This window comes from Agelaius phoeniceus, chromosome 2 (genome assembly GCF_051311805.1).
Source record: "Agelaius phoeniceus isolate bAgePho1 chromosome 2, bAgePho1.hap1, whole genome shotgun sequence".
Taxonomy (NCBI): Eukaryota; Metazoa; Chordata; class Aves; order Passeriformes; family Icteridae; genus Agelaius; species Agelaius phoeniceus.
The window spans coordinates 1,174,789-1,191,455 of NC_135266.1; the positions used below are offsets into that span (position 1 = coordinate 1,174,789).

The 16,667-nt window shown below is 49.4% G+C and overlaps 1 protein-coding gene across 6 annotated transcripts in view; it reads left to right on the top strand.

Annotated features, from left to right (window-relative positions):
- RCAN1 (regulator of calcineurin 1) overlaps positions 1-11,506 on the top strand; it is a 55,063-nt gene extending 43,557 nt beyond the window's left edge. For 2 of the 6 annotated variants that reach the window (XM_054652779.2, XM_077192861.1), the window contains exons 2-4: positions 402-575; positions 3,992-4,151; positions 9,080-11,506. In XM_054652779.2, the coding sequence (XP_054508754.2) occupies positions 402-575; positions 3,992-4,151; positions 9,080-9,243 (498 nt within the window). In that variant the 3' untranslated portion in view covers positions 9,244-11,506. Of the gene's footprint in view, positions 1-401; positions 576-3,991; positions 4,152-6,789; positions 7,041-7,245; positions 7,539-8,513; positions 8,795-9,079 lie in introns of those variants that run through there. The other 4 variants (XM_077192832.1, XM_077192855.1, XM_077192843.1 and 1 more) reach the window with 3 other exon arrangements.
- The last annotated feature ends 5,161 nt before the right edge of the window (positions 11,507-16,667 follow it).

The following is a 16,667-nucleotide window of genomic DNA, read 5'->3' on the forward strand; positions in this document are numbered from 1 at the left end:
TCTCTGTGAAAACTTGTGGTGGTTCCACTGAAATTTGCACATTTGGGCAAAGGCTTGGCAGAGTTTGTTTTTCAAGGCTTTTGGGTATTAATTTTCTAAGAAACATTTCAATGTCTTCTGTAGCTAAATTAGAGTGTCTTGTCCAACATTAATTTCTGATAATAATATAATAAGTGATAATATCATTTATTAATAATAATAATAATGTATTCTGAGGATACAGCGAAGTAAGGGATCAGGTAAAAAACTTCATTCTAGAAAGAAAAAGGAAAACAAACAAAGCTGTTACAATAATCAGTATTCAAGAGTGGTAGTTTGCCCTTATGAATAACTTCTCGTTTAAAATTAATTTCTTTATTAGCATTTAATGCTGATTTTCTCTTCTGCTCCTTTCTCTCCAGGCCAAGTTTGAATCCCTGTTCCGGCCCTATGACAGGGACCTCACCTTCCAGTATTTCAAGAGCTTCAAAAGAGTGAGGATAAACTTCAGCAACCCTTTGTCTGCAGCAGATGCCAGGATCCAGCTGGACAAGACAGAATTCCTTGGAAAAGAGCTCCGACTCTATTTTGCTCAGGTAAAAAAAGCTTGTTGGGATTATCCTGGGGGGATTAAAGCTTTCCTTGTTCTGACTCCCATCAATCCTCCAGCTGATGTGGAGGATTTCTTTTTCCAAGCTGGAAAAGCCCAATTTTGGGGTTAAATTTTGGGTTTGGGATAAAAGGGTTGGAAAGATGATGGGAATTTTGGGAACTTAACCCTTTTTTTACACTGGGTTTTGTGCATGTTTCTTCTTGGTCTTCTCAAGTCATTTGCTTTCTTTTCTAGAGTTTCTCCCAAGTTTCTGGAAATCTGGGAATTGTTTCAAAGTATTTGTTATCCCAGCATCCCAGAATTCCTTCATGGTCTTTTTTTGTCAGATTAATTAGAGAATCCAGGGCTGTTCCAGAGCTCCACACATTGAGAGGCTGTTGATGTTTCCCTTTTTTTAATAACCTTGGATGGGAATGAGAACATTCCAAGAATGTAAAGGGCTGGGGGAGGCTCCTCTGCCAGCACCCAGGGAGTCCCTGGGGGATCCAGAGTGAGGAGCTGCCCATGCCAGGGTTGGATGTCCCCATGCCAGGGGCTGGATGTGCCCGTTCCAGGGGCTGGGTCTGTCCATTCCAGGGGCTGGCTGTGCCCATTCCAGGGGCTGGATGTGCCCATTCCAGGGGCTGGCTGTGCCCATTCCAGGGGCTGGCTGTGCCCATTCCAGGGGCTGGCTGTGCCCATTCCAGGGTTGGATGTGCCCATGCCAGGGGCTGGCTGTGCCCATGCCAGGGGCTGGCTGTGCCCATTCCAGGGGCTGGCTGTGCCCATTCCCGGGGCTGGATGTGCCCATTCCAGGGGCTGGCTGTGCCCATTCCAGGGTTGGATGTGCCCGTTCCAGGGGCTGGCTGTGCCCATTCCAGGGTTGGATGTGCCCATTCCAGGGGCTGGCTGTGCCCATTCCCGGGGCTGGATGTGCCCATTCCAGGGGCTGGCTGTGCCCATTCCAGGGTTGGATGTGCCCGTTCCAGGGGCTGGCTGTGCCCATTCCAGGGTTGGATGTGCCCGTTCCAGGGGCTGGCTGTGCCCATTCCAGGGGCTGGATGTGCCCATTCCAGGGGCTGGCTGTGCCCATTCCAGGGCCCTGGCTGTGCCCATTCCAGGGTTGGATGTGCCCATTCCAGGGCCCTGGCTGTGCCCATTCCAGGGCCCTGGCTGTGCCCATTCCAGGGCTGGATGTGCCCGTTCCAGGGGCTGGCTGTGCCCATTCCAGGGGCTGGCTGTGCCCATTCCAGGGGCTGGCTGTGCCCATTCCAGGGTTGGATGTGCCCATGCCAGGGGCTGGCTGTGCCCATGCCAGGGGCTGGCTGTGCCCATTCCAGGGGCTGGCTGTGCCCGTTCCAGGGGCTGGCTGTGCCCATTCCAGGGGCTGGCTGTGCCCATTCCAGGGCCCTGGCTGTGCCCATTCCAGGGGCTGGCTGTGCCCATTCCAGGGCCCTGGCTGTGCCCATTCCAGGGGCTGGCTGTGCCCATTCCAGGGCCCTGGCTGTGCCCATTCCAGGGCTGGATGTGCCCGTTCCAGGGGCTGGCTGTGCCCATTCCAGGGGCTGGCTGTGCCCATTCCAGGGTTGGATGTGCCCATGCCAGGGGCTGGCTGTGCCCATTCCAGGGGCTGGCTGTGCCCATTCCAGGGGCTGGCTGTGCCCATTCCAGGGGCTGGCTGTGCCCATTCCCGGGGCTGGATGTGCCCATTCCAGGGGCTGGCTGTGCCCATTCCAGGGCCCTGGCTGTGCCCATTCCAGGGGCTGGACCTGCCCATTCCCGGGTTGTAGCTGCACATTCCAGCCTCTGGAGCTGCACATTCCTGGCTCAGAGCTGCCCATTCCAGGCTCTCCCTGCCCATCCTAGTCTTGGGGATTTCCCCCTGAGCAGCTCTGGAGCTCCCTGCTCTCGGGCTCTGGCAATCAGGCTGCTTTTCCAACTGCTTTTCCAGCTGCTTTTCCCTCTGAAAATTGAGTGGGAAAACGAATCCAGAAGTGTTGGATTCCCCCCATGATCCAGATTATTTTTATCCCTGCTGGAATTCCCTCCACTCCCACTTTTGAGGATGACTCCCAGCACCATTTGTCCCGAGGCCTTAGAGGCCCTGTCCTGCCGGAGGTGTGGAAGGGCAGAGGTTTGGTTTTCAGGGAAGAACATCCCGTTGGAATTTCCCTCAGAGCTGTGTCCTGGCTGGTGCTGCCACCCTGAGTGCCGGGCAGGGCACGACAGCCCCGGGATGAGGGGATGCAGGGATGAAAGGATGCAGGGGTGTGAGGTTCAGGGATTGAGGAATGCAGGGGTGCAGTGTAGGAGCATCAGGGGGTAGCACGGTCGGGATGGATGGAGATGAGAGATCTCTGCAGCCAGGGCTGGAACTTGGGGTTCATTGCAAAGGGCCTGGGGCAGGGCCCTGCTGGAGCTGCCAGACACAGCTCAGAGCAGGCCTGAGAGAAGAGAGGGGCAGAGAGAATGAGAGGGTGAGAGGAGTAAAAAGGGTAAGAGGGCGAGGTTCTCATTACAATACAATAAACCTTCTTCTGTGTTGAATATTCTACTAATCCAGTACAAGATACAAATCTTGTAGTATATACATACAACCTATAAGAATCATTACATTACCACACTGTGTTACATTTTAAACCCTACAAACTCCTCTTTGGGCCCCTCTGCCAAGCTGCAGGGTCTGCTCTGACCCCTGGAGCTGTCTGCAAGCAGAGGGTGTTGTTCCATCAAAAGGGGATCACCTTCAGCTGGCCACACCATTGTTTTCCAGTTGTTCAGTAACTGAGGGATCTCAATGCTGCTTTCATTTCAATCTCGCTGATAGTTTCCATATTCTCACAATCTTTTGCCAGACAATCATATTGATAAGGCTTTCCTGTTTCATCTTCCCCAACAGTGCAGAGATTCAGGGATGCAGGAATTTCGGGATTGAGGGATGCAGGGATTCAGGCATGCAGGGGTGCAGCCATTCAGGGTTGCAGGCATGCAGGGATAAGGGATGGAGGGGTGCAGGAATGCAGGGATTGAGGGGTGCAGGCATTCAGAAATGTGGGGATTGAGGGGTGCAGGCATTCAGGGGTTCAGGGATGCAGAGATTCAGGGATGCAGGGATTTGGGCATTCAGGGGTGCAGGCATTCAGGAATTCAGGGATGCAGGCATTCAGGGATTCAGGAATTCAGGGATGCAGGGATTTGGGCATTCAGGGGTGCATGGATTCAGGGATGCAGGGATATAGGAATGCAGCATTCAGGAATTCAGGGATGCAGGGATATAGGAATGCAGCATTCAGGAATTCAGGGATGCAAGGATATAGGAATGCAGCATTCAGGAATTCAGGGATGCAGGGATATAGGAATGCAGCATTCAGGAATTCAGGGATGCAGGGACACTTTGGGATTCTCTGGTTTCTCTTGCAGACTTTGCACATCGGGAGCTCCCACCTGGCCCCCCCAAACCCAGACAAGCAGTTCCTGATCTCCCCTCCTGCCTCTCCTCCTGTGGACTGGAAACAAGTGGAGGATGCCACTCCAGTCATTAACTACGACCTTTTATATGCAATTTCCAAGCTAGGACCAGGTAAGAAGGTGGAAAAACCAGAATTTTGGTGGAGGAAAACACCTCAAAACTTCCCGGATTTCTAAAACTTTCCCAAGAAATTTTTATTTCTGTTTATTTTTTCTTTCTATTTGTTTTTCTTTCTATTTATATTTTTTCTGTTTATTTTTATTTCTGTTTCTAGTTTGTTTTTATTTCTATTTATTTTTAGTTCTATTTACATTTTCTCTTTGTTTATTTTTCTTTCTATTTATATTCTAGTTCTATTTATATTTTCTTTCTATTTGCATTGTAGTTCTATTTATTTCTATTTCCATTTATATTTTATTTATATTTCTATTTTGTTTTTATTTTTATTCCATTAATTTTATTTCTATTTCTATTTTATTTGTTTATTTTAATTTCTATTTCTATTTTAGTTCTATTTCTTTTTATTTCCATTTTTATTTTATTTCTGTTTATATTTTATTTCCATTTATTTTTATTTCTATTTATATTTTCTTTCTATATTTATTTTCTTTCTATTTCTATTTATTTTTGTTAATTTTTAATTCTATTTTCTTTTTCTTTATTTTCCTTTCTATTTATATTTTCTACTTATTTTCATTTGTATTTATTTTTATTTCTGTTTTCCTCAGAGGAGGAAACTGCTACTGAATGTAGGAGAAATTGTCAGTATGAGCCTAAAATTCCTTGGAATTTCAAAGGGATAAATGCCTGCCCCTCCTTTCCCCAGTGATTAATGATCATATCCCTGGATTTCCCTTTTCTCCCATATTTTATACAACTTATCCATGAGAATTGGTGCAAATTAATCTTTCCTTAAATCCAGCTCAGATTTAACCTCTTTGGGGCAGTATTATTAATTTTAGGGGAGAGAAAAATGGTCACATTTAATAACATTGAACAGAATTAAATTACTCTTATTATATGAGAATAATTATTCTCATTAATAAGATTCAAGAGAATGAAAACTGTGTCAGATTCATTTTACTGGAGGATTTTTTAAATTCCTGTTCACCTCCAAACTTAGGGAATTGTAAAGGATGGAGAAAAGGGCAGGGCACAACTTTGAGCTCCTGCATCTTGGGATTTAAAACTTCCCATCAAGAATCCTCCTAATTAAATATTCTTAATAATTTATTATGAAATATTTTTATCAGAGATTTTATTTCCCTGCAATGGGTTTTGGAAGCAGAGGTTGTTTTTGATGGAACACTTGGAATAAATAACTAAAAGATGAATAAATAACACAGCAGCCTCAGTTTGTGTGGGAGTTCAGAGCTGATCCATGCTGCTCCTCCTTTACTCCAAGTTTTCCTTCCAAATTTTATGAAAAAAAAAAAAGAAACTTTAAAATTAAAAACAAAAAAGAAACTTTAAAAATATTTTAGGCCTTTCCAAGCATTAAAAATTGGTCATTTTCCCCTGTTACTGAGCATTTCCTATGGAGTTTTCCCACCTAAAAACCCCATTAAAGAGTCACCAAGTTCCATTTCCTAAGGAATTCCCCACCTAAAAACCCTATTAAAAATTCACCATGTTCCATTTTCTAAGGAATTTTCCCTCCTGAAAATTCACCATGTCCCATTTCCTAAAAAAAAAACAACATTGAAAAGTCACCATGTCACATTTCCTAAAAAAGAACGATTGAAAATTCACCATCTCCCATTTCCAAAGGAATTTCCCCACATAAAATCCCCATTAAAAATTCACCATGTCCCATTTCCTCAGGAATTCTCCACCATGGAAAAGCCCCCAGGTGACCTTTGCTCAGGAATGTCCCACCTAAAAACCCCATTAAAATCCCCCCAGGTCACCTCTCCTCAGGAATTCCCCACATGGAAAAGCTCCCAGGTGCCCTTTCCTCAGGAATTCCTCACCTAAAAACCCCATTAAAAAGTCACCATGTCCCTTTCTTCAGGAATTCCCTACCTAAATCCCCATGGAAGAGCTCCCAGGTGATCTTTCTTCAGGAATTCCCCACCTAAAAACCCCCTGGAAAAGCCCTCAAGTGACATTTCCTCAGGAACACCCCACCTAGAAACCCCATTAAAAACTCCTCCGGTGCCCTTTCCTCAGGAATTCCCCACATGGAAAAGCCCCCAAGTGACATCTCCTCAGGGATTTCCCCCCTGGAAAAGCCCCCAGGTGACATTTCCTAAGGAATAATACCTCACCAAAAAACCCCATTAAAAAGTCACCATGTCCCATTTCCTCAGGAATACCCCACCTAAAAACCCCCTGGAAAAGCCCCCAGGTGCCCTTTCCTCAGGAATTCCCCACCTAAAACCCCCATTAAAAACACCCCAGCTGCCCTTTCCTCAAGAGTTCTCCACATGGAAAGGCCCCCATGTGACATCTCCTCAGGGATTTCCCCCCTGGAAAAGCCTCCAGGTGACATTTCCTAAGGAATACCCCACCTAAAAGCGCCATTAAAACCCCCTCAGGTGCCCTTTCCTCAGGAATTCCCCACATGGAGCAGTCCCCAGGTGACCTTTCCTCAGGAATTCCTCACTAAAAACCCCGTTGAAGTTCACCATGTCCCATTTCCTCAGGAATTCCCCACCTACAAACCCCATTAAAACCCCTCCAGGTGCCCTTTCCTCAGGAATTCCCATTTTTATTCCCATTTTTATTCCCATTTTTCCCCCCTCAGGGGACAAGTACGAGCTGCACGCTGCCACAGCCACCACCCCCAGCGTGGTTGTCCACGTGTGTGAGAGCGATCAGGAGGGCGAGGCCGAGGAGGAGCCCAAAAAGCCCAACCCCCAAATTTCCTCAAGAATTCCCCCCCTAAAAAACCCCTGGAAAAGCTCCCAGGTGCCCTTTCCCTTGCAATACCCCACATGGAAAAGCCCCCAGGTGACATTTCCTAAGGAATACCCCACCTAAAAGCGCCATTAAAACCCCCTCAGGTGCCCTTTCCTCAGGAATTCCCCACATGGAAAAGCCCCCAGGTGCCCTTTCCTCAGGAATTCCTCACTAAAAACCTCATTGAAATTCACCATGTCCCATTTCCTCAGGAATTCCCCACCTACAAACCCCATTAAAACCCCTCCAGGTGCCCTTTCCTCAGGAATTCCCATTTTTATTCCCATTTTTCCCCCCTCAGGGGACAAGTACGAGCTGCACGCTGCCACAGCCACCACCCCCAGCATGGTTGTCCACGTGTGTGAGAGCGATCAGGAGGGCGAGGCCGAGGAGGAGCCCAAAAAGCCCAAACCCAAACTTTCCTCAAGAATTTCCCCCCTAAAAACCCCCTGGAAAAGCTCCCAGGTGCCCTTTCCTCAGGAATTCCCCACATGGAAAAGCCCCCATGTGACATCTCCTCAGGGATTTCCCCCCTGGAAAAGCCCCCAGGTGACATTTCCTAAGGAATACCCCACCTAAAAACCCCATTAAAAAGTCGCCATGTCCCATTTCCTCAGGAATTCCCTACCTAAATCCCCATGGAAGAGCCCCCAGGTGATCTTTCCTCAGGAATACCCCACCTAAAAATCCCCTGGAAAAGCCCTCAAGTGACATTTCCTCAGGAACACCCCACCTAAAAACCCCATTAAAACCCCCTCAAGTGCCCTTTCCTCAGGAATTCCCCACATGGAAAAGCCCCCAGGTGCCCTTTCCTCAGGAATTCCCCACCTAAAACCCCCATTAAAAACGCCCCAGCTGCCCTTTCCTCAAGAGTTCCCCACATGGAAAAGCCCCCATGTGACATCTCCTCAGGGATTTCCCCCCTGGAAAAGCCCCCAGGTGACATTTCCTCAGGAATACCTCACCTAAAAAACCCATTAAAAAGTCACCATGTCCCATTTCCTCAGGAATTCCCTGCCTAAAACCCCCATTAAAAACCCCCCAGGTGCCCTTTCCTCAGGAATTTCCCCCCTGGAAAAGCCCCCAGGTGACATTTCCTAAGGAATACCCCACCTAAAAACCCCATTAAAACCCCCTCAGGTGCCCTTTCCTCAGGAGTTCCCCACATGGAAAAGCCCCCAGGTGCCCTTTCCTCAGGAATACCCCACCTAAAATCCCCATTAAAAACGCCCCAGTTGCCCTTTCCTCAAGAGTTCCCCACATGGAAAGGCCCCCACGTGACATCTCCTCAGGGATTTCCCCCATTAAAAAGCCCTCAAGTGACATTTCCTAAGGAATACCCCACCTAAAAGCGCCATTAAAACCCCCTCAGGTGCCCTTTCCTCAGGAATTCCCCACATGGAAAAGCCCCCAGGTGACCTTTCCTCAGGAATTCCTCACTAAAAACCTCATTGAAATTCACCATGTCCCATTTCCTCAGGAATTCCCCACCTACAAAGCCCATTAAATACCCTCCAGGTGCCCTTTCCTCAGGAATTCCCATTTTTATTCCCATTTTTCCCCCCTCAGGGGACAAGTACGAGCTGCACGCTGCCACGGCCACCACCCCCAGCATGGTTGTCCACGTGTGTGAGAGCGACCAGGAGGGCGAGGCCGAGGAGGAGCCCAAAAAGCCCAAACCCAAACTTTCCTCAAGAATTCCCCCCCTAAAACCCCCCTGGAAAAGCTCCCAGGTGCCCTTTCCTCAGGAATTCCCCACATGGAAAAGCCCCATTAAAAACCCCCCCAGCTGCCCTTTCCTCAAGAGTTCCCCACATGGAAAAGCCCCCATATGACATCTCCTCAGGCATTTCCTACATGGAGAAGCCCCCAGGTGACATTTCCTAAGGAATACCCCACCTAAAAGCGCCATTAAAACCCCCTCAGGTGCCCTTTCCACAGGAATTCCCCACATGGAGCAGTCCCCAGGTGACCTTTCCTCAGAAATTCCTCACTAAAAACCCCATTGAAATTCACCGTGTCCCATTTCCTCAGGAATTCTCCCCCTAAATCCCCTCTGGAGAAGCCCCCAGGTTCCCTTCCCTCAGGAATTCCCATTTTTATTCCCATTTTTATTCCCATTTTCCCCCCCCCAGGGGACAAGTACGAGCTGCACGCTGCCACGGCCACCACCCCCAGCGTGGTTGTCCACGTGTGTGAGAGCGACCAGGAGGGCGAGGCCGAGGAGGAGCCCAAAAAACCCAAACCCAAAATCATCCAGACCCGCCGGCCCGACTACAGCCCCGCCTCCCTGAGCTGAGCCCAGCCCGGCCGCCGCTCCTGGCGGAGGAAATCCGCCCTTCCAAGGATTTTTCCAAGGATTTTTCCAAGGATTTTTCCAAGGATTTGCAGTGGAGAAGTGCCCGGCTGTGGTGGCACGGCCGCAGCAGCTGCGGGAGGAGAATTCCAGGTTTGCCGCAGATAAAGGAATTCCCTGCTCAGTTCGGAGTGTTGATCCCTGTGCTGAGGGAATCCCCACGTGCCGGGAACAAAGGATGGGAGAAGGGGACATTTTGGGGACAAACTGGGCTTATTCTGGGGGACGGTTCCTTGTTGTGACACCCCTGATGGGTGTTTGGAAAACCTTGGGATGACAGGGTTGGAGAGATGATGGGAATTTTGGGAATTTAACCCTTTTTCTTACACTAGGTTTTGTGCATGTTTCTTCTTGGTCTTCTCAAGTCATTTGCTTTCTTTTCTAGAGTTTCTCCCAAATTTCTGGAAATCTGGGAATTGTTTCAAAGTATTTATTATCTCAGCATCCCAGAATTCCTCCTGGATGTGTACATACATGATATATTTATATTTGGTTTTATTGGCACTCCTTTTCCAGCAGGATCCAATTCCTCCAGCACCTGCTTTTGGTGCTCTGGAAGTTGTGCTTTTAAAATTTTAACCTTTGGAATTCCTGCAGAGGGTTTTACCTGGCAAAGCAGTGGAAAAACGTGCAATAGGAGAGTTGTTGGAATACGTGGATTTTAAATTATTTTAAGTTCGGGTAATTTATATCTCCAATAGGATTTGTTTGGGAGCTTTGACTCGAGGGGGGGAAAAAAGGACTCAAATAATGCTGATGGTGCATATTCAGAGCAGGGGGATTTTTCCAGTGGGAAAAAAAAAACCAAACTGATGGAGAAACTTGAATCTGCATTTTTGGTGAGTAAAGATTTGCTTGGGATTGGGAAATTCCACCCAGGAAGCAGTGAGGAGAGCTGGAGTGCCTTTTCCTTGTCCATTCCTACTCCAAGCTGCACACTTGGATCTTTTTCTACTGGTTTTGGATATCAAAAAATCCAAACTTTCTGAGCTTTGCTTCCAAACTCAGCTGGGATGAAATGCTTAATGCCAAGGAATGCTGATTTAAGCAATGGGAATATGTGGGAGAAGCTTTAGGGCTTTTTTATGGCAGTGTTTAAAGGCTCCTAAATGCAAATTTTAAAGAAGAAAGATGGCAGAAATATTTTAATACTGTTTTTTAAACTGGAGATCCTCACCTTGAAACAGGGGTTAGGATTTTTTGGGAGGAGACAGGAATTGCTATCCCTAGGAAATGCCACTTGGGGTCTTGGAAAAGGGATGTTGGAACCTCTCATTGTGTTTTTAGCAATCAAACTGTGGCTCTCTCCTGGTTTGCTCTTGCCACAGTAGGTCTGAGAAGAGCTTGAAGCAAATGTTGACTGAAATTCCTGGTTGGCACCTTGGTTTTTCAAATAATATTTGTTTTAAAAAGAGTGCAGCCATTCCAGGCCACGGTGCAGGGAAACAGGCTGTTCTGGAAGGCCTGGAATTCCTGACTGGAATGCAAATGTGGGCCTGGAGACCAGGAATATACTGAATTTCCTGCTCTAGCTTGGATTGTCATTCCCTGGGAACTGGAACAAAGCCTGGCTCTGGTGTCTGGGTGGCCCTGGCTCCATGGGAGCTGTTGAGAAGAGCTGATCCCATGGATTGCTGGAGCTGGACACACAGGAAAATCAGATTATTTTGGGTTACCCTCAGCTCCACGTGCTGCATTCAACACCCAAAAGAAAGGAATTCATGGAGAAAAACTTTGTAGGTTTGCCACAACTGCCTTGAAGCCTTTCCAAGACCTTTCCATGTTTCTCAAACGACTGCTGGACTTTGTGTCTCACCACATTCAGTTCAAAACACTGGGAATAATTCCTGTCCCGTCCTTCTTCCATGGAAAATCAAAGCATGACTTTGGCAGTCGAAACCCAGGTGGCTGCTGCTGGGTTCCCTCCAAAAGCAGAGCTGCTTTTCAATTCAAACCATCAATAAACCTGATTTTAGTCATTTTAATAATACCTGACCCCTGCCTGAGGTGGGAGCTATGGAAGTCTTGGAATGCTCTCAGTGTGTTCCTGGTTGGATCTGCCACCTCCTGTCCTCATGACTCCAGTGTGCTGCTTGCTTTTTCTGGTTATTTTTGTAATGTTCCAATGGATGCTTGGTTGGTATTTTATACACTTGTATAGCACGGGGCAGATTGAAATTAAAATATTTTGTTGTCTTCTTGTAAATGTCCTGGTGTTTTCTGCACAGAGCCACTCCAAGTTCAGCACCAGAATGGGAATTTTCAGCTTCCAAAGGGGCAGAATGTTGTGCCAGGCCCTCTTAAATGATGCCTTGAAAAGGTTTCCAACCTTCAGAGAATTGCATGACCTCCACATGGGAGAATCTGCCCATGAATAAAACCCTGGGGGGATGTTCCAGACCTGATTCTTCTGAGCCTCAAGTTCCTAATAAAGGTATCAGCATCTTCCTGCTCCAGAATCATGCCTGTGCATTCATAATACATGAAATATTTCTATTAAAAATGAATAATTTGGGGTTGTTTGCAGAGAGGTTCTGGATTCCCCACCCCTGGAAGTGTCCAGGGTCAGGTTGGACGGGGCTTGGAGCAGCCTGGGATGGTGGGAGGTGGAGTGAGATGAGCTTTAGGGTCCCTCCATCCCAAACCATCCCATGATCCCATGGTTTCTGAAGCTCCTGGAATACAGAAATACATCAGTGTTAAATGGCTTTACCTGATAACTTTAAGTCCTTTTGCTGCAAGAGGAATTAAGGGAAACCATGAAGGTTTTGCTGTGGGAAGGGATGGAAGTCCTGTGATGGCAAAAAGGAATTTCTGGTGCCCAATTAAAGCCCTGCCTCGTTGAAGAGGTGAAGGCAGCGACCTCAAAAGGACCAAAGTTGGTTTTTAATCAGTTTTGTGTTCCAGAGCAGCCCCAAGGGTGGAAACTTTGCTGTTTGACCCTGGCCCAGTCCATCAGAAGGTTCTTCAGCCCACACTCGTCAGGAGTGGGGAAGGAATGAGCTGCAGAGCTCTGGAGCCTTTGAACAATTTTTGAACCATCTCTGAACAATTCCAGCAGGGATTTTGCCCATGGCTTCATCACCTGCCTGCTCAAGTTCTGCTTCTGGCTTGGCTTGGGGAACACAAGTTCTTCCTTTTTGCTTTTATCCTGCCTTGCCCAACACACTTCAGAAACATTTTCCAGAGAATTATTCCTTGCTAATGCTTTTAATAATTCATCATTGGATCTGGAAAGACAAAACAATGATGAAGACATGCCCCAAGACGCTGGTAAAGAACATTTTGACACTAAACTTTCAATGAATACCAAATTTTCAGTGCTACAGGCAGTGAGGCAGGAGCACAGAGGTGACTCCAATGACAGGGGACAGGATGGAGCTGGCAGGGCTGGATTTATCTTCCCTGACAAAATTTCCATTGATAACAGGGAACTGTCACATTCCAGGCTTTGTTGTGTTGAGTGTTGTGTGTGTGTTTTCCTGCCAGGAATTCCTTTTGTTTGGGCTTCCTTTGGAAATGGCTGGAAAACACATCCTGGGAGGGGAGGAGCAGCTGAGGGAGCTGGGGGTGTTGGAATGGACAAGAGGAGGCTCAGGGGGGACCTCCCTGCTCCCCAGAACTCCCTGACAGGAGGGGCAGGGAAAGGAGGAGAGGAGTTGGGCTGGAATTGCACCAGGGGAGATTGCTCAGGTTGGAGATGGGGAAAGAAAATTTCCCTTCACTGGAATGAGCTCAGGGCACAGGGCTGGGTCCAGGTGGCTCTGGAATGTCCCAGGGAGGAGCCCCCGGAGCCCCCATGTCCCTGCTCAGGGCTGGGCACTGCCAGGGCAGAAGTTGTGCCCCCTGTGCAGGGAATTGCTGCCCATCAATCCCTGCCCATCCCTCTGGTCCCATTCCTTGGCACCACTGAGAAAAGCCTGGGGCATCCTCTTGATGCCCTGATGGATGCCCAGTGCTGGAGATCAAAGCTTCCTGCACCATTTAAGATAAATCAAGTTGATGATTTTCCTCTGTGAAAGTTTCTGAAAGGAATTTCTTTTTTCATGCCCCTCTTAAAATCTGTGGGGTGTTTGGGTCAGAGCTGCCCAGGGAGGTTTGGGGTCACTGTCCCTGGGAGTGCCAGGAGGAGTCTGGATGTGGCCTTGGGGTGATGCTGGTGCTGCTGGCGTGGGCCTGGATGCTCCTGAAGGGCTCTTCCCACCTTGAAAATCTGGGATTAGAGCCTTGAAGTGGGACCGAGTGGCTGAACCTGAAGGATTTCCAGAGGCACGAGGAGGTGCCCATAGGTGGAGCTAAATACCCAACAATGGCTTCATCCTGAATGAAGCCAGCTCTGGCTCCCATCCCCTCAGCAGATGTTGGAGAAGATCTCTGACATCCCTGCCAGCCCCCAGCATTCCAGGATTTTATGCTCCCACCTTTACAAACTGCTGTTCTGCATTTCCCTATGGAAATCGCTTCTCTTTGAAGGAACACCTGGGGCCACCCACAGAGAAAAGTGGCTGGATCCAGATGGAAAAGGGAAATCTCGGGTGCCACTTGTGGCTCTGGAGAAGTGATCCCAATCCCCAGGGTGTGTGGGGTTTACAGAGTTCACCCAAATAATTCCCTGCTGGGAGTCACTGTCAGGCTGATGGGAAGAGCCTGGAGGAGACTCCTGGGAGAGCTCAGAGCCCATCCCAGAGCCTGAAGGGGGCTCTGAAAAGGAGGGAGAGGAATTTTGTACCTGGGCAGAGAGAGCCAGGACACAGGGAATGGTTTTAAATTGAAGGAGGGCAGGGCTGGATGGGATTTTGGGAATCAGGAATTGTTCCCTGGCAGGGTGGGCAGGGCTGGGATGGAATTCCCAGAGCAGCTGGGGCTGCCCCTGGATCCCTGGCAGTGCCCAAGGCCAGGCTGGACACTGGGGACAGTGGGAGGTGTCCCTGCCTGTGGGACATGAAAATGATCCTGAAAATCCCTCCCAGCCCAATCCTGGGATTCTCTTATGTGCCTTTAACAGCACCATGGATTTTTTTTTTGACCTTTTCTAGGAGCTGAACCATGCTGGGTTGAGCCTTTGTAAGTAAAGTAATGCTGCATTTGTTGATGTTATTTGAGTGGGAAAATGCAGGACTTGCAATAAAAAGCAGCTTTTCCTTCTCAGCAGCACAACCCTCCCCAAAGCTGTGCCAGTGCCTTCCCTGGAAGGCTGTGGGGGCCTGGATGGCTCCACGTGCTGCCAAGGCATGGAAAGTTCTTGCTGAATGCCTCTCCCACACAGTCCCAGTTTGGCACAGGGATTACCATGTGCTGCACCTGCTTTTTAATCTGCTGGACAGATCCTGGCTGCTGAGGCTGCCTCCTGAATCCCAGGAGCTGCTGGGACGTGCAGGAATGCTGGGCTGGAGCTGCCCCAGCCCCACTGCCCTGGCATTAAAGCCAGGTCAGAATCTCCACTGTGCTGCCCTGTGAGGAGGGAGCTCCCAGAGCTGAGCTCCTGCAGAGGGGAGGGTTGCTCAGCCAATTGCCTGGGGCTTCTCTTGGGTGGGTTTTAATTAGGGTTTTGATATAATGTGGATATTTCTAGTGTTGTCTGAGACTTCAGGGTGAAGAGCTGGGGCTCATCCAGGCTTTCCTGGTGGGCACAGCAGCCCCGTGTTCATCTGGAAGATTCCCTGAGGGAACGGCCTCAGGCTGGGCCAGGGCAGGCTCAGCTTGGACAGCAGCAGCAATTTGCCCATGGCAAGGGAGCTCAGGCCTTGGCAGGGGCTGCCCAGGGAGCTTTGCAGTGCCCAGCCCTGCAGGTGTCCCCTGCAGGTGGCACTGAGTGCTCTGGGCTGGGGACAAGGTGCCCATGGGGCACAGCTGGCACTGCATGGGCTGGCAGGGCTGGGCCAGCACCAGGGATTTGGGGATTCTGGGATCCAAGAAACACAGGATGGGACATCTTGGGCAGTGCCTTGTTCAGCCAGAGCCACCTTACACAGACTGGAAATGCAATTAAAATTCAGATTTTCCCCTGCGGGTTTTTCCTCTCTAACAAGAAGCAAAACTCCTTCCCAGTGGTGACACAAGTGCCTCACTTGCCTCCAGGACAGTCCCTGCCTCTGACCCTCAGAGTGACAACAGGAGGATCCTGCAATTCCCTCCCCCAGGAATTCTGTTCCTGTGTGAGCTGCTCACATCCTCCACCTGCTCTCAGGGGTTCACACACAGCCTCTCAAATTCACATTTGAGAAATGACTGGGCTGGACAGAACTTTCCTGGCAGCTTCTTGAGTTCCCTGCTTGTTCCTGCAGCTCCTGAGGTCGGGAAGAGCAGCTGAGGAAATGTTGGAATGGGAGAGATGATTCCAGAGGGGGCTGGAGGAGCAGGAGGGAAGGACGAATTGAATGAACACTGGTTAATTGTCCACCAAAGCTCACAGTGATGCTTTTCCTTGGCAAACACCAGGCTCCAACAAAACCAATCTGTCTCAAGAGCTGCAGTGTGAGCAGAGACACTCAGCTGAGGGGGATAAAGAGGCCAGGAAGGACAAATCCCTGAGCTCCTGAGGGGTGGCACAGGCACAACCCCAGCCCTTGGCTCAGCTCCCGCCTCCCTGGCACGGGGAAGGAGCTCGGAGCTCTTTACCAGAGCACTTTGGACACGAAATCCTGCTGGAGATCCATTTCTGTGCCCCAGGGCAGCCAGGGAGCTCTGGGAAGCCCTTTCTGGTGGCAGGAGCAGGGACAGAGTGAGCGGGCAGCGCTGCCAGCCTGTCCTCGGCCCTGAACGCCTCCATTTGTCCTGCTGAGTGCCCAGGGCTGCTCCAGCACGCCCAGCCTGCCTGCTGGGCACCAGGACAGGCACACAGGGGCTGGGTTTGCTCCATCCCCACGGGATAACAGCTCCCTGCATCCCAGGGACACTCCAGGGACAGGCCACCTCCTGCCCAGGGGGATTTGGGGCTGCTTTGGTGCCATCAGCCGCCACAAACCCCAGTGCTGGCACTGCAAAATCCTGGATCCTGCCCCTGGGAATGCCAGGCTCCCAGCCTGGCTGCCCCCAGGGCTCTGCCCTCTGCAGGTGCTGCTTCCTTGGCTTCCAAACATCTCCATTTCCCATGGGATGAGTGGCTGCCAGAGGGAGCAGCAAACCCTGCACCAGCAATCCCTCAAATTCTGTACCACCAATCCCTCAAACCCTGCACCAGCAATCCCTCAAATTCTGCACCAGCAATCCCTCAAATCCTGCACCAGGAATCCCTCAAACCCTGCACCACAAATCCCTCAAATCCTGTACCAGCAATTCCTCAAATCCTGCACCACAAATCCCTCAAACCCTGCACCAGCAATCCCTCAAATTCTGTACCACCAATCCCTCAAGCCCTGCACCAGCAA